At 49.8% G+C, this 23,580-nt stretch overlaps 1 protein-coding gene across 1 annotated transcript in view; it reads right to left on the bottom strand.

Moving 5' to 3' along the window:
• The window catches only part of sugct (succinyl-CoA:glutarate-CoA transferase), a 53,091-nt gene extending 30,359 nt beyond the window's left edge, over positions 1-22,732 (bottom strand). The window contains exons 1-12 of the mRNA XM_083935803.1: positions 22,606-22,732; positions 21,845-21,893; positions 20,158-20,231; positions 19,963-20,048; positions 18,546-18,596; positions 18,200-18,320; positions 15,351-15,442; positions 14,863-15,006; positions 12,402-12,497; positions 6,450-6,521; positions 6,242-6,339; positions 4,470-4,572 (exon numbers count right to left, since the gene is read on the bottom strand). Of these exons, the coding sequence (XP_083791929.1) occupies positions 4,470-4,572; positions 6,242-6,339; positions 6,450-6,521; positions 12,402-12,497; positions 14,863-15,006; positions 15,351-15,442; positions 18,200-18,320; positions 18,546-18,596; positions 19,963-20,048; positions 20,158-20,206 (912 nt within the window). The 5' untranslated portion in view covers positions 20,207-20,231; positions 21,845-21,893; positions 22,606-22,732. The remainder of the gene's footprint in view (positions 1-4,469; positions 4,573-6,241; positions 6,340-6,449; positions 6,522-12,401; positions 12,498-14,862; positions 15,007-15,350; positions 15,443-18,199; positions 18,321-18,545; positions 18,597-19,962; positions 20,049-20,157; positions 20,232-21,844; positions 21,894-22,605) is intronic.
• Positions 22,733-23,580: the final 848 nt, after the last annotated feature.

Here is a 23,580-nt window from a genome sequence, read left to right as displayed (position 1 = left end):
CGCTGTTTCTGTTTTATTTGACAGTTTCTAGACGGTAATAAAGGTTATTCCAGGAGCTGGCGTCCAAACAAAGACACAAAGAGCTCCAAAGACGAACAAAAGACCCAGTGAGTGACAAAATCAACAGCTAAAACTTCACGCAGCAACGGTTCGATTCCCTGGAGCAAGTCTAGAGACAGCAATCCGTCAGAAAGACAGCAGCACTAGAAGTCATTTGCACTGTTAGGGTTGTGGGTTTGATTCCTTGAAATTAGGATAAAGATACTAAAACTGCCATGGCCGCAGAGCAAGGCACCAATACAGCCAGGGTTAGAGGTTCAATTCTCTAGAACATACCTGTTCTCTCGTTCTTTACACATCTCGAGGTTCCAACATGTATGGAGCGTGGACTGGTGGCTGGAGAGGTGCCAGTTCATCTCCAGGGCACTGCCGGGCTGCTGTTGAGCAAGGCATCGAACCCCCAACTGCTCGGGGCGCTGATCCATGTGTCTTGCTAGTAAACTTGATTTTATTTGAGAAAGTGAGAGAATAATCTGGAAACAACACAAACATTTTTCCACACTGATCCTGGAAAAGATTGGACTTTTCCGTGCTGAGCGGGGTTTGAACCTGCGGCCAACGTGGAAACTTCACGCACCCGCTCTTGCACTCCACTGTGATGTGGTTGGATTTGTTTACAGCCTGTGAATGGATGCTAATGAACGCACGCCGCGCTGTTATTCCCCGGCACGCTCGGGATCAACATGTGGAGGAAAGTGCATCTGCTGAGTCCCAGTTTCTGCACACGCCTGGATTCTTCCCGTTAATTGCCGTCATCATGTGGGAAACGTTTACTGCCAGAGAGACGCGAGCAATTATGGGAGCAGAATAAATACAGAGAAGGGCTGCTGTCAGCGCTCTTGTGTCAGACCAGGTGCCCCTGAGCAAGGCAGCGGACCTGGAGGTTAGCCCAGCAGCAGTTAGGGAAGGGACGGTTGGAAGAGTTGTTTCAAAATGGACGCGAGCGTCGATTTAAAGAGAAATGAATAAGGGGCACCTTTATTCCAGCTTCCTGGTTCATCCTGATTGGATCAACCAGGAAGCTGTGGGCGGGGCTTGGTTGGAACATGTTTTGGGGGTTGGTTGGAACATGTTTTGGGGGTTGGTTGTAACATGTTTTGGGGGTTGGTTGGAACATGTTTTGGGGTTGGAACATGTTTTGGGCTTGGTTGGAACATGTTTTGGGGTCGGTTGGAACATGTTTTGGGGTTGGTTGGAACATGTTTTGGGGGTTGGTTGGAACATGTTTTGGGGGTTGGTTGGAACATGTTTTGGGGTCGGTTGGAACATGTTTTGGGGGTTGGTTGGAACATGTTTTGGGGTTGGTTGGAACATGTTTTGGGGTCGGTTGGAACATGTTTTGGGGGTTGGTTGGAACATGTTTTGGGGGTTGGTTGGAACATGTTTTGGGGGTTGGTTGGAACATGTTTTGGGGGTTGGTTGGAACATGTTTTGGGGGTTGGTTGGAACATGTTTTGGGGGTTGGTTGGAACATGTTTTGGGGGTTGGTTGGAACATGTTTTGGGGGTTGGTTGGAACATGTTTTGGGGTTGGTTGGAACATGTTTTGGGGTTGGTTGGAATATGTTTTGGGGTTGGTTGGAACATGTTTTGGGGGCTGGTTGGAACATGTTTTGGGGGCTGGTTGGAACATGTTTTGAGGCTGGAACAGGTTGAATGATGCTGTGAAAACGGCCTGTTTAACATGGGAGTCAATAGGAAACTGCTCTGTTATGAAACCTGCCCCTAGTGGACACTCAGAGAACTGCAGTTTTCGGAGGTTCCTGATTGGATCAAACAGGAAGTCGCGTTGATGGAGGATTGGGTGGAAAGTAAAAAAACAGACCCAGAGTTCAGGTACAAGTGGAGTCTAAAGGAGGTATTCGTTAAAGGAGAACACACACGATGAGAGCTGAAACCGAGCACGCTCAGATCCTTTCACGTCCACTTAGGCCCTGACATCCAGAGGCCTGTGGGGGTGAAAGGAGACCCTCCCTGACATCCAGAGGCCTGTGGGGGTGAAAGGAGACCCTCCCTGACATCCAGAGGCCTGTGGGGGTGAAAGGAGACCCTCCCTGACATCCAGAGGCCTGTGGGGGTGAAAGGAGACCCTCCCTGACACCCAGAGGCCTGTGGGGGTGAAAGGAGACCCTCCCTGACACCCAGAGGCCTGTGGGGGTGAAAGGAGACCCTCCCTGACATGAGCGGAGTGTGACAGCCCGGGGAGCAGGGCCGCGGTCTGCTCCGGCTCAACATGTGCAGAAACCAGAGTCGAAGTCTGACAGTTCATCTGACAACATGAGGTCCAGATTTGACGGATGATTCAAACCACCGACGTTCAGTTGGAGCCAGATGTGTGCAAACATCTGCATCACCAGTCAGCACTCACAGGTGTGTGTGTGTGTGTGTGTGTGGGGGGGGGAAAGTGTGTCCTAACTTAGTTGAAAACAAGTTGGTGTGGCAGGAATCTAGAGGCAGATGGGCCGGTCTAACACACACACACACACACACACACACTGAGTCATAGCTTTTATGTGACTTGCTGTGCCAGGTGGTGATGGGAGCTGTTGTCCTCAAAACACACATTCACATAAAACTGAATTCAGCCCACAGAGAGGAGCGGATCACGCGCTGACACCTTTGTCTCTTTATCGTTTCAGTCATCGCCAACGCCAGAAAAAGCCCTCGAGTACAACGAGTCACCGCAAGAGTGTTGGTCAACAAGTCTGAGGAGATGCATCCAAGAAAACCTTGGAGACGGACGGAGGCGCCACACGCTCACGAGCGCTTCTTCTTCTTCTCTGCGTGGGTCGTTCCGTAACTTACGCTGTCGTGTTCAGGACTTCCTGTGGACGGACGTCTCTGTGAAGGACTCAGGACGACGTGAGGGTTTGTAGAGCAAATTTAAACCACGTTCACAGAAAGTCATTAAAAATAAAACAGCGCTGAAGTCTGGTTTCCATTCATTCCTGTTGTGAATATGAGTAAAATACATAAACAGCTCGTTCTCCTGGTTCCTGCTCCGTGTGTGAACACAGTCGTGTGTTCTCCTGGTTCCTGCTCCGTGTGTGAACACAGTCGTGTGTTCTCCTGGTTCCTGCTCCGTGTGTGAACACAGACGTGTGTTCTCCTGGTTCCTGCTCCGTGTGTGAACACAGACGTGTGTTCTCCTGGTTCCTGCTCCGTGTGTGAACACAGACGTGTGTTCTCCTGGTTCCTGCTCCGTGTGTGCCCGGTGCTCGACACTGCCCCCACGGTTTCAGGTGGTACTGCAGCGTTTGCTCCGTATCTGTACGCATCCGTCAGCTTTCAGGATACGCACAGAAACACGGAGGAGACAGACGCAGAGGACGCACAGAAGGCTGCGTCTGTGGGAGGAGCTAACGGAGAGCAGAAATGAGACGTAACGTGAACAAATGTGAGTCCACACACGCTGTTCCTCTGTTCTACGTCCTGGAAGAGTCCGGGATCAGACCCCCGGTGCTGGGGTTGAGGCCGGCTGAGGGTCTGCGCGCTGCTGCAGAGTGTGTAACGGTCATTTACTGTGTCGCTGATCACAAGAGTTTAGAAAGAAAGCACGTCTTTATGAGTCCTGCGAGGAGAAATTCACTTTACACCCTGTTTTTGTTGTTTACTTTATTGTTACAGGTCCTCTCTGGCTGTTCCGTAGTGATGTAACACCCTTTCACAATAAGACTTCCTGTCTGAGCCTCGTGTTCCCGTTGTTTGAACAAATCTGAGTTTTTAAAAACATCATAATTGACCTTTGACCTCTTTCAAACTGACCAAAGAGCTGATCCTGATCGATCACATGTTCGGACGTTGGTTCTGTTTGGTTTCAACGGAGCGTTTGGACCTGGAACTCTTATTTTGAAAGGGTGTTGCGTCTCTAAACAGAGCTGTAGTCGCTGATAAGAGTTTAACCTCCTGGACGCAGCAGATCTCTGATCAGCGTTAACGTGGAACACACATCCAACAGATGGTGCGTCCGCCAACCGCAAACCCACCGCTGATGAAAACTAATGGGAGTCATCAGGAGGAGGCGGGGCTGAGGAAACGGGGGCGGGGCCAGGTGGGAAATTCTCACGGCTGATTGGGTGAAACGGTGGAGAACCAGCTGCAGGCGGCTCGCCCACTAATCAAAGTGTTTGTTTTTATTTTAGAGACAAAGAGAGGCTCGCTGTGTGATTCATACACACACACACACACGCACACGGACACGCACACACGCACACGCACACGCACACACACACACACATACGCACACACACACACACAGGAACGACGCCTGCAGCAGTGTGTTACTGTGACGAGTTGTGTAATCTGTGAGAAGTGACTAATGTGTTTTTAATTCATATGGAGGGACAGTGTGATGAGCAGCCATGACACTGTGTGTGTGTGTGTGTGTGTGTGTGTGTGTGTGTGTGTTACCTGTGGATCGGAGAAGACTTGCTGGATGCTGTTGATTGGTCCAACAGGAACCCCCGAGCCCTCAAACCTCCTCAGCCAATCAGCCGTCGTCTCCTGAAGGAACCTGACGGAGTCGGAGGAAAAGAAGAGTACTTGAGCCTAAACGTGTGCTAAAGTGTCCTCTAGGAGCATAAACGTGTGTTAAAGTGTCCTCTAGGAGCCTAAACGTGTGCTAAAGTGTCCTCTAGGAGCATAAACGTGTGCTAAAGTGTCCTCTAGGAGCATAAACGTGTGTTAAAGTGTCCTCTAGGAGCATAAACGTGTGCTAAAGTGTCCTCTAGGAGCATAAACGTGTGTTAAAGTGTCCTCTAGGAGCATAAACGTGTGTTAAAGTGTCCTCTAGGAGCATAAACGTGTGCTAAAGTGCCCTCTAGGAGCATAAACATGTGCTAAAGTGTCCTCTAGGAGCATAAACGTGTGTTAAAGTGTCCTCTAGGAGCATAAACGTGTGCTAAAGTGTCCTCTAGGAGCATAAACGTGTGTTAAAGTGTCCTCTAGGAGCATAAACGTGTGTTAAAGTGTCGTCTAGGAGCATAAACGTGTGTTAAAGTGTCCTCTAGGAGCATAAACGTGTGCTAAAGTGTCCTCTAGGAGCATAAACGTGTGTTAAAGTGTCCTCTAGGAGCATAAACGTGTGCTAAAGTGTCCTCTAGGAACATAAACGTGTGCTAAAGTGTCCTCTAGGAGCATAAACGTGTGCTAAAGTGTCCTCTAGGAGCATAAACGTGTGTTAAAGTGTCCTCTAGGAGCATAAACGTGTGCTAAAGTGTCCTCTAGGAGCATAAACGTGTGTTAAAGTGTCCTCTAGGAGCATAAACGTGTGCTAAAGTGTCCTCTAGGAGCATAAACGTGGGCTAAAGTGTCCTCTAGGAGCATAAACGTGTGCTAAAGTGTCCTCTAGGAGCATAAACGTGGGCTAAAGTGTCCTCTAGGAGCATAAACGTGTGTTAAAGTGTCCTCTAGGAGCATAAACGTGTGTTAAAGTGTCGTCTAGGAGCATAAACGTGTGTTAAAGTGTCCTCTAGGAGCATAAACGTGTGCTAAAGTGTCCTCTAGGAGCATAAACGTGTGTTAAAGTGTCCTCTAGGAGCATAAACGTGTGTTAAAGTGTCCTCTAGGAGCATAAACGTGTGCTAAAGTGTCCTCTAGGAACATAAACGTGTGCTAAAGTGTCCTCTAGGAGCATAAACGTGTGCTAAAGTGTCCTCTAGGAGCATAAACGTGTGTTAAAGTGTCCTCTAGGAGCATAAACGTGTGCTAAAGTGTCCTCTAGGAGCATAAACGTGTGCTAAAGTGTCCTCTAGGAGCATAAACGTGGGCTAAAGTGTCCTCTAGGAGCATAAACGTGTGCTAAAGTGTCCTCTAGGAGCATAAACGTGGGCTAAAGTGTCCTCTAGGAGCATAAACGTGTGTTAAAGTGTCCTCTAGGAGCATAAACGTGTGCTAAAGTGTCCTCTAGGAGCATAAACGTGTGCTAAAGTGTCCTCTAGGAGCATAAACGTGTGTTAAAGTGTCCTCTAGGAGCATAAACGTGTGCTAAAGTGTCCTCTAGGAGCATAAACGTGTGTTAAAGTGTCCTCTAGGAGCATAAACGTGTGTTAAAGTGTCCTCTAGGAGCATAAACGTGTGTTAAAGTGTCCTCTAGGAGCATAAACGTGTGTTAAAGTGTCCTCTAGGAGCATAAACGTGTGTTAAAGTGTCCTCTAGGAGCCTAAAGGTGTGCTAGCGTGTACCTCTGTGACAGCGTGTGCAGCAGCTGTTTGCGGTTCTGGACTCTCAGGTTGTTGGTTCTGTACTTCGGGTCGTCCTTGAGCTCCGTCAGCTGCAGAACCTGCAGACAAACACACACTGCTCCATTTCCTGGCTCTGGTTCTGTAAATGAAGCTTCGGCCCGTTTGGGTTCTGAACTCTAAATGAGCCGGAACATGTGACGTAACTCACCCGACAGACGCTGAGGAACTGTTTGTCGTTGCCCGCTGCCACGACCACGTGTCCGTCCTTGGTGGCGAAGCCCTGAGACAGAGACGAGAGCGTTCAGACACCTGCACACGTCAACAGGACCCAACGCTTTCACAATAAAAGACACTTTCTATGCTGAGGAGACCAGTGTTTACGCTCTGACCTTTCACAATAAAAGCCTGCTACATGTTACATCACTGCCACAAGAGTCACTCAGAACAGTTCAAGAGGAAACGCAACAAACAAGATCTCGCTGTTGTTGTTGGTGATGTTATTGTTGTTTTTGGTGATGTTGTTATTGTTGTTGATGTTGTTGTTGTCGTTGGTGTCATTGTTGTTGGTGTCGTCGTTATTGTTGGTGTTATTGTTGTCGTTGGTGTAGTTGTCGTTATTGTTGGTGTAGTTGTTGTTGGTGTCGTTGTTGATGTTGTTGTTGGTGTCGTTGTTGATGTTGGTGTCGTTGTTGATGTTGGTGTCGCTGTTGATGTTGTTGTTGTTGTCGTTGTTGATGTTGTTGGTGTCGTTGTTGATGTTGTTGTCGTTGTTGTTGTTGTTGGTGTCGTTGTTGATGTTGTTGGTGTCGTTGTTGATGTTGGTGTCGCTGTTGATGTTGTTGGTGTCGTTGTTGATGTTGGTGTCGTTGTTGATGTTGTTGGTGTCGTTGTTGATGTTGGTGTCGTTGTTGATGTTGTTGGTGTCGTTGTTGATGTCGTTGTTGATGTTGGTGTCGTTGTTGATGTTGGTGTCGTTGATGTTGTTGTTGGTGTCGTTGTTGATGTTGGTGTTGTTGTCGTTGTTGATGTTGTTGGTGTCGTTGTTGATGTCGTTGTTGATGTTGGTGTTGTTGTCGTTGTTGATGTTGTTGGTGTTGTTGGTGTCGTTGTTGATGTTGTTGTTGTCGTTGTTGATGTTGTCGTTGTTGATGTTGGTGTCGTTGTTGATGTTGTTGGTGTTGTTGTTGTCGTTGTTGGTGTCGTTGTTGTTGTTGTCGTTAGTGTTAGTGATGATGTTGTTGCCGCCGTTGTTGTTACTGTTGTCATTGTTGTCGTCATTATTGTTGTTGCTCTTGTCGTTGTCGGTGTCGTCGGTGAATCTTCCCTCCTGGCGTTTGTTCTTTTGCACTGAAGTCGTCTTTTAAATCTCTCAGTTTTGAGTTTGTGATCATTTAAACACTGTTTATTAAAGTCCCAGAGAACAGAGCTGTGTGTGGCTGTGCGGAGTCCGCAGAGACGCAGACGTTCTGTCGTTCACTTTGGGGATCATTACATATTAAACGTTTATATTTATATATTTAAGCCGGTCGATGTGAGCTCCACTCTGATTAAACAGGAGGCTGTGTGTGTGTGTGTGTGTGTGTGTGTGGGGGGGGGGGGGTTTAATCGCACGGCCCCAGATGAGTTTTAAAGAAGTTTAATAAGCTGAAGCTGGAGGAGGGAAAGTCCTCTGCCCTCCTTTATCTTTCCTTCCCCCGAGTCATCCCTCTCTTCTTCCTCACTCGTTCTCTTCTTCCTCACTCGTTCTCTTCCTCCTCTCGTTCTCTTCCTCCTCTTCCTCACTCGTTCTCTTCCTCTTCCTCTTTCACAATTGCTTGTAATAAAAACTGCTCACCACATGAAAGGAGGACAAGAAGTGCCGCGGTGCAGCGCACACACACCAGCGACCACATCCCAGCGCGTGTGTGTGTGTCTTCAGACCGCTCACCCTTCACTCACACGGCTCTGAGCGCCTCGCTTTCATCCCCCCAGCCTCAGGGACTTGTGGGTAACGTAATCCACCGGGGGACTACGACGGGACGTTCATCCGCAGAAACCCCAAACGGTCCCCAGAGAGCGCCGGCGGTGCGGTCGGGTCGCAGCGGGACGACTTCTGCCCCCCGACAGAACCGTCAGAAAGCTGCAGCTCCATGTGGCTCTGATCCACATCCTCCTGGTTCTGCAGCACGTTTCCTGTCTGCTCCGGTCTCTGGGGGACCCCCTGGGCCCGTCCTGGGTTCTCTGTTTTTCCTGCCTGTCGCCTGATTCTGGCGTGAGGCGGCGAGGTCGGTGTGTGTTGCCCTTTAACAGCACTGGAGTACAACTTTTAAACTCCCAGATAAACACGTTTAGAGTCACAGCAAACAAACGAGGCACGGATTAGTAGCTCCGTGAGTCCGTCCTGATTCACTCTCAGATCAGTCTGGAGACGTTTGACCAGTTTGAACCAATCAGCGTTGGTTTAGAGGAGGACTGAAGTTCACTTTAAGACACGTTTATGCTCCTAGAGGACACTTTAGCACACGTTTATGCTCCTAGAGGACACTTTAGCACACGTTTATGCTCCTAGAGGACACTTTAGCACACGTTTATGCTCCTAGAGGACACTTTAACACACGTTTATGCTCCTAGAGGACACTTTAACACACGTTTATGCTCCTAGAGGACACTTTAGCACACGTTTATGCTCCTAGAGGACACTTTAACACACGTTTATGCTCCTAGAGGACACTTTAGCACACGTTTATGCTCCTAGAGGACACCTTAGGAATACAAACACCTGAACGTGGAAACAAAGAACTCGAGGGCACGAACGAGACTGTGGGAAAACGCTGGATACATTCGACACAAGGTACAAAATAATCTGGCACTGGACGGAGGGGGGGGGCACGGACGTTATACACATGAGGGGAACCACAGGTGGGAACAATCAAGGATCAGGGGAGGACGTCAGACAGGTGACACAAGAGGAAGGGCGAGTGACCTGGAACGAGAGGAGAGTTACCTTTCAAAATAAAACAGGAAATTCACAAGACAGAAACCCAGAGACAGGACAGACCTCACCGCGGCGTGACATGGATGTGAAAAAGCTTCCTCTTGAATGTAAGACATTAATGTACTCTGTCAACTTCTCCTCCCGGGCTCCAGCGCCTCGTCTCCGACACCACGGACGTCTCACTTTACGTGGTTTTGAACGGACTCGTTTAAAAAATCGGATGTGAACTTTGACGGGGACGGATGACTTCTTCAGCTCTAATATCTTCCTCACGCGGCCGCGACCGCAGAACACCAATAATTCTGTTGTTTCGACCGTCACGATCTCTGAAGGACCCGTCTGCTTAAACGCTTTCATCTCCGGCGCCCGGGGGGGGGGAGGCGATGCGGCGTTGTGGGTAAGGCGGTTCACACGAGGATTAGATCCGAGCATCGGGACAATAACGCTGCGGCTGCTGAGAGACGACGACCACAAGAATGGAGCCTCCGCGGCCGCGTTCCCGTCGAGCAGATGGAGAGAAACTTCAGGAGGAGCTGACAGTTTATCTGCGTGTGATGGTTTAATGTCCTCATGCAGCTCAACACAGCAACATCTCAGCTCTCTAATGTGAAGCAGGCGCGGGTCTGAATGTAAGGAAGCGCTGTTTTTACAGGGGTCGGAGCATAAACGTGTGTTAAAGCGTCCTCTAGGAGCATAAACGTGTGTTAAAGTGTCCTCTAGGAGCATAAACGTGTGTTAAAGTGTCCTCTAGGAGCATAAACGTGTGTTAAAGTGTCCTCTAGGAGCATAAACGTGTGTTAAAGTGTCCTCTAGGAGCATAAACGTGTGTTAAAGTGTCCTCTAGGAGCATAAACGTGTGTTAAAGCGTCCTCTAGGAGCATAAACGTGTGTTAAAGTGTCCTCTAGGAGCATAAACGTGTGCTAAAGTGTCCTCTAGGAGCATAAACGTATGTTAAAGTGTCCTCTAGGAGCATAAACGTGTGCTAAAGTGTCCTCTAGGAGCATAAACGTGTGCTAAAGTGTCCTCTAGGAGCCAAAACTTGTGCTAAAGTGTCCTCTAGGAACATAAACGTGTGCTAAAGTGTCCTCTAGGAGCATAAACTTGTGCTAAAGTGTCCTCTAGGAGCATAAACGTGTGTTAAAGTGTCCTCTAGGAGCATAAACGTGTTAAAGTGTCCTCTAGGAGCATAAACCTGTGTTAAAGTGTCCTCTAGGAGACCAAACGTGTGTTTAAGTGTCCTCTAGGAGCATAAACGTGTGTTAAAGTGTCCTCTAGGAGCATAAACGTGTGCTAAAGTGTCCTCTAGGAGCCAAAACTTGTGCTAAAGTGTCCTCTAGGAACATAAACGTGTGTTAATGTGTCCTCTAGGAGCATAAACGTGTGTTAAAGTGTCCTCTAGGAGCATAAATTTGTGCTAAAGTGTCCTCTAGGAGCATAAACGTGTGTTAATGTGTCCTCTAGGAGCATAAACGTGTGTTAAAGTGTCCTCTAGGAGCATAAACGTGTTAAAGTGTCCTCTAGGAGCATAAACCTGTGTTAAAGTGTCCTCTAGGAGACCAAACGTGTGTTTAAGTGTCCTCTAGGAGCATAAACGTGTGTTAAAGTGTCCTCTAGGAGCATAAACGTGTGCTAAAGTGTCCTCTAGGAGCCAAAACTTGTGCTAAAGTGTCCTCTAGGAGCATAAACGTGTGTTAAAGTGTCCTCTAGGAGCATAAATTTGTGCTAAAGTGTCCTCTAGGAGCATAAACGTGTGTTAAAGTGTCCTCTAGGAGCCAAAACTTGTGCTAAAGTGTCCTCTAGGAGCATAAACGTGTGTTAAAGTGTCCTCTAGGAGCATAAACGTGTGTTAAAGTGTCCTCTAGGAGCATAAACGTGTGCTAAAGTGTCCTCTAGGAGCATAAACGTGTGTTAAAGTGTCCTCTAGGAGCATAAACGTGTGTTAAAGCGTCCTCTAGGAGCATAAACGTGTGTTAAAGTGTCCTCTAGGAGCATAAACGTATGTTAAAGTGTCCTCTAGGAGCATAAACCTGTGCTAAAGTGTCCTCTAGGAGCATAAACGTGTGCTAAAGTGTCCTCTAGGAGCCAAAACTTGTGCTAAAGTGTCCTCTAGGAACATAAACGTGTGCTAAAGTGTCCTCTAGGAGCATAAACTTGTGCTAAAGTGTCCTCTAGGAGCATAAACGTGTGTTAAAGTGTCCTCTAGGAGCATAAACGTGTGTTAAAGTGTCCTCTAGGAGCATAAACGTGTTAAAGTGTCCTCTAGGAGCATAAACGTGTGTTAAAGTGTCCTCTAGGAGACCAAACGTGTGTTAAAGTGTCCTCTTGGAGCATAAACTTGTGCTAAAGTGTCCTCTAGGAGCATAAACGTGTGTTAAAGTGTCCTCTAGGAGCCAAAACTTGTGCTAAAGTGTCCTCTAGGAGCATAAACGTGTGTTAAAGTGTCCTCTAGGAGCATAAACGTGTGTTAAAGTGTCCTCTAGGAGCATAAACGTGTGCTAAAGTGTCCTCTAGGAGCATAAACGTGTGTTAAAGTGTCCTCTAGGAGCATAAACGTGTGTTAAAGTGTCCTCTAGGAGCATAAACGTGTGTTAAAGTGTCCTCTAGGAGCATAAACGTGTGTTAAAGTGTCCTCTAGGAGCATAAACGTGTGCTAAAGTGTCCTCTAGGAGCATAAACGTGTGCTAAAGTGTCCTCTAGGAGCATAAACGTGTGTTAAAGTGTCCTCTAGGAGCATAAACATGTGCTAAGTGTCCTCTAGGAGCATAAACGTGTGTTAAAGTGTCCTCTAGGAGCATAAACGTGTGCTATAGTGTCCTCTAGGAGCATAAACGTGTGTTAAAGTGTCCTCTAGGAGCATAAATGTGTGTTAAAGTGTCCTCTAGGAGCATAAATGTGTGTTAAAGTGTCCTCTAGGAGCATAAACGTGTGTTAAAGTGTCCTCTAGGAGCATAAACGTGTGCTAAAGTGTCCTCTAGGAGCATAAACGTGTGCTAAAGTGTCCTCTAGGAGCATAAACATGTGTTAAAGTGTCCTCTAGGAGCATAAACGTGTGTTAAAGTGTCCTCTAGGAGCATAAACGTGTGTTAAAGTGTCCTCTAGGAGCATAAACGTGTGTTAAAGTGTTCTCTAGGAGCATAAAAGTGTGCTTAAGTGTCTTTAGGAAGTGAGGGACACTCGGGTGTTACCTGATAAGGTACGATGCTCTCGTGGGCCGTCCCCCAGCGCCTCGCCTCCTTCCCTGCGTTCAGAAAGTTGGCAGCGATGTGGCTGAGACAGGAAACCTGAGGGGAGAGAGAAGAGGTGGAGCGGCGTTACACCGGAGCGGTCTGGCCCGTCATGGGTACTACAGCGTCTGGAGGCGCTGCACCTGGTTTCCTGTGGACGCACACATTTAGGATCCAGGACCAGGATCAAGGACCAGGACCAGAGGAAAAGGGAACTTCTTAAGAACGACGGAGCCTCAGAGTCGATGTTCAGCAGGTTTCTGTTTAAATAAAGTTTTAAATGTTGTGATTTTAACGCTGATGGCGGCGCTGGAGGAAAAGTCCGAGGATCACCAAAGTTATTAAAACACTTCCTCCTGAGGGACGTGATCGACACTTTTACATCCACGACGATCGCAGGGCTGGAAAAAGATGTTCTGTGGTGATGTGACGTCCTTTGATGCTTCATCTCAACACAGAACAAATGTCTCGCAGCTGACGGGCGGCGCTCGCAGCCACATGCACGACACAACGCTTCCCTCCCATTTATCAGTGAACCGGCACGACATCGGGCAATCAATCCATCAGGATGTGGAGGAACACGAGCAATCATCCCCGTTTCATCCCAGCAGGGGACGTCTGCGGTGCAGGACGTCACTTTAAAGGCCGATGCAGCGCTGAAGGAAGAAGAAAGCAGAGGGAGAGCGGAGGAGAGGAAACGTGTGATTACACAGGAAACGAGGAGCGGCAGAACATCAGAGCGCGCTGACGTGACGGAGCGGAGACACGCGGACGCTCGGGCGGGTGGTTCTGTCGATCACAGCGCTGTTTAGAAACCGATATCAGCCTCTGTCACTCTAAGTAAAGGCGGTGCAGGAGATATGGATATATATGTGTACACAGGGTTGATGCCGAGAGGCGCGGGGCCCAGAGGACGGTGGCACCACATGTGAGAGGACTTTCTGCAGTCGTATCAAAGAGTTTCATGCTCGTGTTCAGAATCAAAAGGTCCGGCTGTAATAAAGGAGAAGCGTCCGCGACCTGACGTCAGGACAGTTCAGACCGACCACGTTGGTTACGCCAGGAAGTCGATCTTAATCCTACGGGTGTCGCTGAAGTTTGGACTTCCTGTTTGTTTCTGACAGCTTCACGTCGCACTCACACCCATCTTGTGAGGCTCAGAGTCGACCAGCGTCACCACGGCCCGTCGTCACGCGGGGGCGGTCACTGCGATCAGAGTTGTCAACAGTGCTTTTGAGGCGGTGTGAGCGTCTCATGCAGTAAACAGGAAGCGTCCGGCATCCGTCACCGACACCAGAACACGACATTAGCTCTGAGCTCTTTTCTCTCTCTCTTCCTGAGATGAAGCGCTCTTGGCGTCCAGATCATAACAACAACCCGTCCATGTGTGCTTCATTTAAGAACGCAACAGGAAGTCACACAAACGGGCCATTGAAGGGACGCTCTCCACCGCCGCACAACCCTGCGGCAATTAACCGGATCTCCCGAGTGTGTGTGACTCAGTCCGTATAAAAACAGACGTAGCGTCTCCGTCAGGTCCGTTCTATAACTTGATCCAGTCGTCCTCGTCTACAGGAGTCTCAATCTTGTCTTTGACTCCGCCTCATCTCCTCTGACCAAAAAAGGGCATGTATGTGACGCTGGGGGGAGGGGCGTACGTCCATCTGGCTGACGTTTGTGTCCTTGCGTTCAGACGTGAGTCCTGTCGACCGTCGGGGTCTGAACGCCAGGGTGTCGCTCGCTACTATACCAGCCAGATATCAGCCAGATGGACGTACGCCCATCCCCCCAACGTCACATACATGCCCTTTTTTGGTCAGAGGAAAGGAGGCGGAGTCAAAGACAAGATGGCGACTCCTGCGACCCCAACGCGACGGTTGGATCTAATTAGAGAACGGAGCTGACGGTAAAGAGGTTTCGTGCTGAACCTGAGCCTTGGGACGGTTCACGGCTCCGTCAGGACCCGGGGCGCGCACAGATGCGACCGTGAACGCGGCGCGGTTTGTGATCGCTCCGTTTCCCCTGACGACCAAACAGAACCGGGCTTAAACCGGTCCACATGGACCCAGAGCCGCGGCGGCTGGGAGCGCCCATTGTTCCTCTGCGATCGGGGTGCTCCGCGGGTCTGCGTGCCTGAGGGCTCCACACAGGAATGCACCGCAGGACGTGGGGGGGGGGGGATTGTGGGTAATTTATGTGGAGCAGCCGAGGAGTCGACCACAGCGATCGAGACCAAGTAGCCTCCAAGACACTGTACCAGAGGGTCACTCCTCCGTCAGTCTGTCCGTCCATCTGCCCATCCGTCTTTTTACACACACACACACACACACACACACACACACACACACACACACACACACACACACACACACACACACGCACACGCACACACGCACACACGCACACACACACACACACACACCTGTGAGGACAGCAGGTTGCAGTCGATGTGGACGCCCCTCCCCGTCTTCTGGCGCTGCAGCAGTGCCGCCATGACGGCTCCGTGCGCGTACAGCCCCGTGGCCAGGTCCGTCATGGCCACACCCGGACGCACCGGCTCGCCGTCCTGCCCCGGGAAGCATTGCATTGTGGGAGGTGGAGGGTGAGAACAGAAGGAAACACACACAGCAGCAGGTTTAAACATTTATATAAATTTTTACTCATTTTGTTCAGAATTGATTCTAGTTCTGGTTCTGGTCCTGGTTCTGGTTCTGGTTCTTATTCTGTTTCAGGTTCAGGTTCTGGTCCTGGTTCTGATTCTAGTTCAGGTTCTGGTCCTGGTTCTGATTCTGGTTCAGGTTCTGACTCTAGATCTGGTCCCGGTTCTGGTTCAGGTTCAGGTTCTTATTCTGGTTCAGGTTCTGGTTCTCCTGCATGAAAACAGCTCAAATGAACAGAACGGACTCTGACCTCTGGGCCCGTGATGTGCATCATCCCCGACACAGCGGAGGCGATGGAGTCGTAACCTGGACTCTGAGCCTGAGGACCAGTCTGCCCGTAACCTGAACACACACACACACACGCACACGCACACGCACACACACAAGCGCACACACACACACACACACGCACACGCACACGCGCACACACACACACACACACACACACACACACACACACACACACACACACACACACACACACACACACACACACACACACACACACACACACACACACACACACACACACACACACACACACACACACACACACACACACACACACACACGCACGTACGTTAGTGCCTCTGTGCCAGTGGGCTGGTTTCTCTCTCTGACCCGGGAGGAAACACAGCGGGGATCAAACGTTCGGCCTCTTCCAGGAAAAACTACATTCCAGCTGCATGTCGAGTCTCAACTCTCTCTAATGTCCACTTAAAGCTGCGTTCTCTCTAATGTCCACTTAAAGCTGCATTCTCTCTAATGTCCAGCAGGAGGAGACACCGATGAGCACCTGAACGCACCACAGACAGATCCCCGAGGAGCACCTGAACGCTCCACAGACAGATCCCCGATGAGGCACCTGAACGCACCACAGACAGACCACCGATGAGCACCTGAACGCACCACAGACAGATCCCAAAGAGGCACCTGAACGCACCACAGACAGATCCCCCTAGAGCACCTGAACGCACCACTTAAATACATAAACACATAAAGGACAAACGTAGGACGGTTGAGGGTTTGTCGTTGTGAGCGTCCTGACCGTGTCTTTATGTGTTTACATGTAAGTGGAGGGTGGGAGTTTAAACGCTGTGCCTCGTCCGTCCCCTTTCCAGCCCAGGTGTTGTTGTTTCCCCGCGGTGCTGCTGTGGTTTCGGTGCGTCGGTGTCTGGTTCGTCTGATTGCTGCGGTCGGCTGTGAAATAAACTTCACAAAAACAACAAAGTAATGACAGAGATGAACGACACAAGTGCACAGCGACTAAAGACAGACGCAAAACACCACAGACAGACGCCGATACGACTACAAACGTGCACAACAACCACAAAATGACTGAGGGGGTGGAGGGGGGGGGGGGGGGGTTCGTAAGCGTCTGGGCCCAGGGGCCGCGGAGGAGACATGGAGCACACTCTCTCTCCTGGGGCGGATTTCACAAACACACACTTTGTCTCGGATCTAATCAGACTCCAGACAGACGTGGAAATCCACCTGAACCACGGGGGCCGAGCGTCACGGGGGGAACACACGGGGTCAAACTCCATCATCTTCTTCTGTGGTGTCCTGGGGTGCATGCATCAAAGCCAAAGACGCAAACACACTCATAAAGAAGGCCGGGGCTGCTGTCGTCCCCCTGGAGGATGCAACACTGTTGCTGATCACGGACCACGTCTCTCGTCCCCTCCATGAAACCTCCTTCAACCTCGCTGCCTCAAGGCGTCCTCCCACTGTGCCTCCGTACCATGCACCAGCACGTGTCACGGCTAAAGTCTGGTTCCTTTGACCAGTGTGAGTGCAACCGTACCACGTCTAGGAGCGGCACCCTTGCCGTCCACGGCCCGTTTGGGAGAGGTGGGCTTTAGTAAAGCACGTTTGCACGTGTACGAGCATGAGCGTGCGCACGTGTACGAGCACGAGGCCTACGGCGGCTCTGAGGTAGATGCCTCTGAAGACGCACAAAAACTCCGAGGTCTACGGAAAGATCTGGAAACAAAGCCACGCATCGCCATGACGTCATCAATGCGTGTGACGTGTTACGGCGTGATGACGTATAGGCAGCAAGAAGCATTCTCCGAGGCCCAGGTAGTGTGAGTACAAACGGGCCTGGAGGGGGGGACAAGGACCCTAAAGCACGGGGCGGATGCACAGTGGGAGGGCGCTCTAACCTGTGACGGAGGAACAGTGGGAGGGCGCCCTGGGTGCTTTAAACTCAGCTCCCAGAGAACCTGATATGATCTTGGGGCCAAATATAATCACACTGCGGGCCAGATTTGGTCCTGTGAGAACCCTGGTTCTGGCTCTGCCCCGGTGCTGGCCCTGCCCCGGTCCTGGCCCTGCCCCGGTCCTGGCCCCGCCCCGGTCCTGGCTCTGCCCCGGTCCTGGCCCTGCCCAGGTCCTGGCCCTGCCCCGGTCCTGGCCCTGCCCCGGTCCTGACCCTGCCCCGGTCCTGGCCCTGCCCCAGTCCTGGCCCTGCCCCGGTCCTGGCTCTGCCCCGGTCCTGGCCCTGCCCCGGTCCTGACCCTCACACACTTCATGGTCTGTGTCGGTTTGTTCTCATTCACACCATAAAAGCTGCTGCGGAGGGAGAGGGAGACGCTGATCTGCAGGAAATGAAAGAACTCCACGCCACAGACGATAAAACCAGATCCCCAGAGCCGTTAGAGACGTGGCTCTGCTCTGCACACAGGACCCGGGTCCTTCAGGGGTGGTTCTGCAGACAGGGCCCGGGTCCTTCAGGGGCGGATCTGCACACAGGACCCGGGTCCTTCAGGGGCGGATCTGCACACAGGACCCGGGTCCTTCAGGGGCGGTTCTGCACACAGGACCCGGGTCCTTCAGGGGCGGTTCTGCACACAGGACCCGGGTCCTTCAGGGGCGGCTCTGCACACAGGACCCGGGTCCTTCAGGGGCGGCTCTGCACACAGGGCCCGGGTCCTTCAGGGGCGGTTCTGTGGACTCCAACACCATCTAGTGGCTCAGACTGAGACTGCAGGACTGAAGGGGGTCCAGGCTGAACCACATCAGGATCCACCACGCCGACCACAACTGATCACAACGGTCTCCTTTAGTGGTCCTAACTTAACGGTCTCCATGTACCTGAGATGGAGCAGTAGATGAGTCGGGGGTTGAAGCTGCTCAGTTGTTCGTATCCTAAACTCATGTGATGAAGTTTCCCTGGGACGAAGTTTTCTACCAGCACGTCACACACTCCTGCAAGCTACACACACACACACACACACACACACACACACACACACACACACACACACACACACACACACACACACACACACACACACACACACACACACACACACACACACACACACACACACACACACACACACACACACACACACACACACACACACACTAATATAAACATATATAAATAATATAAATATAATATAAATATAATATAAGTGTAAATGTGGGCGTGTACCTCCTGGATGAGGGCGGCTCCTCGCGGATGCTTCAGGTCCACAGAAATACTCTGAAAGCAGACGACACAAACGTTCACGCGTGGATCAGGATCCACATCTTCTCTTCACATCCTCTTTATTATTAAACACAGAGTCAGGAACCAGTAAAACAAGGAGGGTCTGTTGTCTGTTTGTTCTGCTTTTATTTTGTAGGAGTCTTTTTCCCAAAAGTCCTATTTTGAGCCTAAAAGTGTGTCCGTGTGTTCGTGTGTCCGTGTGTTCGTGTGTGTGTGTCCGTGTGTCCGTGTGTTCGTGTGTGCGTGTGTCCGTGTGTTCGTGTGTTCGTGTGTCCGTGTGTTCGTGTGTGCGTGTGTCCGTGTGTGCGTGTGTCCGTGTGTTCGTGTGTGCGTGTGTCCGTGTGTTCGTGTGTGCGTGTGTCCGTGTGTTCGTGTGTGCGTGTGTGCGTGTGTGCGTGTGTCCGTGTGTGTGTGTCCGTGTGTTGGTGTGTTTGTGTGTGTGTGTCCGTGTGTTGGTGTGTCCGTGTGTTGGTGTGTCCGTGTGTTGGTGTGTCCGTGTGTTGGTGTGTTCGTGTGTCCGTGTGTGTGTGTTTGTGTGTTCGTGTGTGTGTGTCCGTGTGTTGGTGTGTTCGTGTGTGTGTGTCCGTGTGTTCATGTGTTGGTGTGTTTGTGTGTGTGTGTCCGTGTGTTCCTGTGTCCGTGTGTTGGTGTGTCCGTGTGTTCGTGTGTTCATGTGTTGGTGTGTTCGTGTGTTCGTGTGTCCGTGTGTTCGTGTGTTGGTGTGTTCGTGTGTCTGTGTGTCCGTGTGTCCGTGTGTTCGTGTGTTGTTCCTGTGTTCCTGTGTTTGTGTGTCCGTGTGTCCGTGTGTCCGTGTGTCCGTGTGTTCGTGTGTTCGTGTGTTCGTGTGTCCGTGTGTTCATGTGTTGGTGTGTTCATGTGTTCGTGTGTCCGTGTGTTCGTGTGTTCGTGTGTTCGTGTGTCCGTGTGTCCGTGTGTCCGTGTGTCCGTGTGTTCGTGTGTCCGTGTGTTCGTGTGTCCGTGTGTTCGTGTGTCCGTGTGTTCATGTGTCCGTGTGTCCGTGTGTTCGTGTGTCTGTGTGTGCTTGTGTCCGTGTGTCCGTGTGTGCTTGTGTCCGTGTGTCCGTGTGTGCGTGTGTGCTTGTGTCCGTGTGTGCTTGTGTCCGTGTGTGCTTGTGTCCGTGTGTGCTTGTGTCCGTGTGTCCGTGTGTGCTTGTGTCCGTGTGTGCTTGTGTCCGTGTGTGCTTGTGTCTGTGTGCGCTTGTGTCTGTGTGTGCTTGTGTCCGTGTGTCCGTGTGTGCTTGTGTCCGTGTGTGCTTGTGTCCGTGTGTGCTTGTGTCTGTGTGAGCTTGTGTCCGTGTGTTCATGTGTCCGTGTGTCCGTGTGTTGGTGGTTGAACTCACCTGTTTGTTGCGGTTGACGCTGAGGAAGTAGGCGCTCTCTGCTCCCAGGAACGGAGGCCCCCAGGCCCTGGTGTCGTCACCTGCACCTGCTCCACACACACACAGAGTCACACACACACGCAGCTGTGGCTTCACACACACACACGCAGCTGTAGCTTCACGCTCACACTCACACACACGAGGATTCAAACTCACCTGGACGCTCCACTTTGATCACCTCTGCTCCCAGGTCCCCCAGGATCATGGTGGCGAAGGGCCCCGCCAGAACCCTGCACACACGAGGGGACACGACACGAGGAGACACGACACGAGGAGACACGAGGAGACACGACACGAGGAGACACGACACGAGGGGACACGAGGGGACACGAGAGGGCACGACACGAGGAGACACGACACGAGGGGACACGAGGGGACACGAGAGGGCACGACACGAGGAGACACGAGAGGGCACGACACGAGGAGACACGAGAGGGCACGACACGAGGAGACACGAGAGGGCACGACACGAGGAGACACGACACGAGGGGACACGAGGGGACACGAGGGGACACGAGAGGGCACGACACGAGGAGACACGAGAGGGCACGAGGAGACACGAGGAGACAGGACACGAGGAGACACGACACGAGGAGACACGACAAGAGGAGACAAGAGGAGGCACGAGTGGACACGAGGAGACACGAGGAGACACGGGGGGGCACGAGGAGACACAACACGAGGAGACACAAGAGATATTTCACCTGAGTGTTTCTGCAGCAGACACACACACTCACCTGCTCAGGTCACACACACACACTCACCTGCTCAGGTCACACACACACTCACCTGCTCAGGTCACACACACACTCACCTGCTCAGGTCACACACACACTCACCTGCTCAGGGCACACACACACTCACCTGCTCAGGGCACACACACACTCACCTGCTCAGGTCACACACACACACACCTGCTCAGGTCACACACACACTCACCTGCTCAGGTCACACACACACACTTGCTCAGGTCACACACACACACTTGCTCAGGTCACACACACTCACCTGCTCAGGGCACACACACTCACCTGCTCAGGGCACACACACACACACTCACCTGCTCAGCTCACACACACACACTCACCTGCTCAGGTCACACACACTCACCTGCTCAGGTCACACACACACTTGCTCAGGTCACACACACACTCACCTGCTCAGGGCACACACACACTCACCTGCTCAGGTCACACACACACACTTGCTCAGGTCACACACACTCACCTGCTCAGGGCACACACACTCACCTGCTCAGGGCACACACACTCACCTGCTCAGCTCACACACACACTCACCTGCTCAGCTCACACACACACACTCACCTGCTCAGCTCACACACACACACACACACTTGCTCAGGTCACACACACACTCACCTGCTCAGGTCACACACACACACACACCTGCTCAGCTCACACACACACACTCACCTGCTCAGGTCACACACACACACTCACCTGCTCAGCTCACACACATTCACCTGCTCAGCTCACACACATTCACCTGCTCAGGTCACACACACACACTCACCTGCTCAGCTCACACACACTCACCTGCTCAGGTCACACACACACTCACCTGCTCAGCTCACACACACACACTCACCTGCTCAGGTCACACACACACACTCACCTGCTCAGGTCACACACACACTCACCTGCTCAGGTCACACACACACACACACACACACACACACACACACACACACACACACACACACACACACACACACACACACACACACACACACACACACACACACACACACACACACACACACACACACACACACACACACACACACACACACACACACACACACACACACACACACACACACCTGCTCAGGTCCAACACTCTGACGCCCTCCAGTGGACGCAGGTTTCCTCCTGTTGACAGGAAGTGAACATGTGAGTCAGAGGAAACTGTTTCCTGACAGAAACGTCCGTGTTTCGGATCTGGACCGAACACCACGGTCATATTTTCAGATTAAAAGACTTTTTAAAAGTCATATTTGCAGATTAAAAGTCATATTTTCAGATTAAAAGCCATATTAAGTCATATTTTCAGATTAAAAGTCATATTTTCAGATTAAAAGTCTTTTTAAAAGTCATATTTTGACATTAAAAGTCATTATAGGAGATTAACAATTCATATTTTGGGATTAATACTGATATTAAAGTCATTTGTTTGAGATTATAAATCATATTTTCAGATTAAAAGTCGTATTTCAAGACTGAAAATTCAAATTTATTTGTGCAAATGTTTCAATAGAAACAGTGAAAAATATTTTGACTTTGTTTTTGAATTAATAAAAATAAGTTTGACGGAAAACATGATTTTAATATTCAGATTTATTTGTTTTTAAATCTTTAAAAGTTAAAAAATGTTTAAATCAAATCAAAAATGTAATTAATGTTGAATCAACAGCTTTAACTGCAGAGAAACATCTGGATATTTAATCATTCAACAGTGGTTTTAATTTAATTTAATTTAATTTAATAATCCAGCGTGTTCTCCTTATGACGTCATGCGCGTGTTTTTAGCAGAGCTGGATGCTAACGTTAGCCTGTTAGCTTCAGCTCCGGTGCCGTAACTCACCCGTCTGTGTGGCCGACAGCCACCGCCCTCCCGCCGGACACCTCACCGGATCCTCACCCCGCAGCCGTGGGGAGCGAGCAGCCGGGCGGAGAGCCGAGAGACGGCGGGTGAGCGCTCTGAGAGAAGCCGACATGTTCCCCTGTTAGCCCGCTAGCCTGTTAGCATCACAGCTACAACCACCGCGAGGACTTCCGGGCCTCGCTTTCAAATTAAGAGTCTAAAGACAAATAATAACTTTCAATACTCAATGAATGGTAATCAGTTATTAAAGTCACAATTTGAGATAAAAAGACATATTAAAAATCATATTTTGAGATTAAAAGTCGTATTAAGTTAATTTTGAGATTTAAAATCATATAAAAAGTTAGATTTTGAGACCAAAAGTCATATTTTGAGAATAAAACTCACATTTTAAGACTAAAAATCGTATTTTGAGGTAAAAAAAGTCATATTTTGAGATTAAAAATCGTATTTTGAGATCAAAAGTCGTATTAAGTCATATTTTGAGATTTAAAATCATATAAAAAGTCATATTTTGAGAATAAAACTCACATTTTAAGACTAAAAATCGTATTTTGAGGTAAAAAAAAAGTCGTATTGTGAGATAAAAAGTCATATTTTAAGACTAAAAATCGTATTTTGAGGTTAAAAAGTCACATTTTGAGATAAAAAATCATATTTTGACATTAAAAGTCATAATTTATGACTAAAATCGTATTTTGACATTAAAAGTCGTATTAAAAGTCACATTTGAGAATAAAACTCATATTTTGAGATTAAAAGTTATATTTTGAGATCAAAAATCGTATCAAAAGTCATATTTTGACATTAAAAATCGTATTAAAAGTCATATTTTGACATTAAAAATCGTATTAAAAGTCATATTTTGACATTAAAAGTCATATTAAAAGTCACATTTGAGAATAAAACTCATATTTTGAGATCAAAACTCATATTTTGAGATTAAAAATCGTA

Source organism: Echiichthys vipera (assembly GCF_963691815.1).
Source record: "Echiichthys vipera genome assembly, chromosome: 21".
Classification (NCBI taxonomy): Eukaryota; Metazoa; Chordata; class Actinopteri; order Perciformes; family Trachinidae; genus Echiichthys; species Echiichthys vipera.
This window is presented reverse-complemented; position numbering and strand designations above follow the sequence as displayed.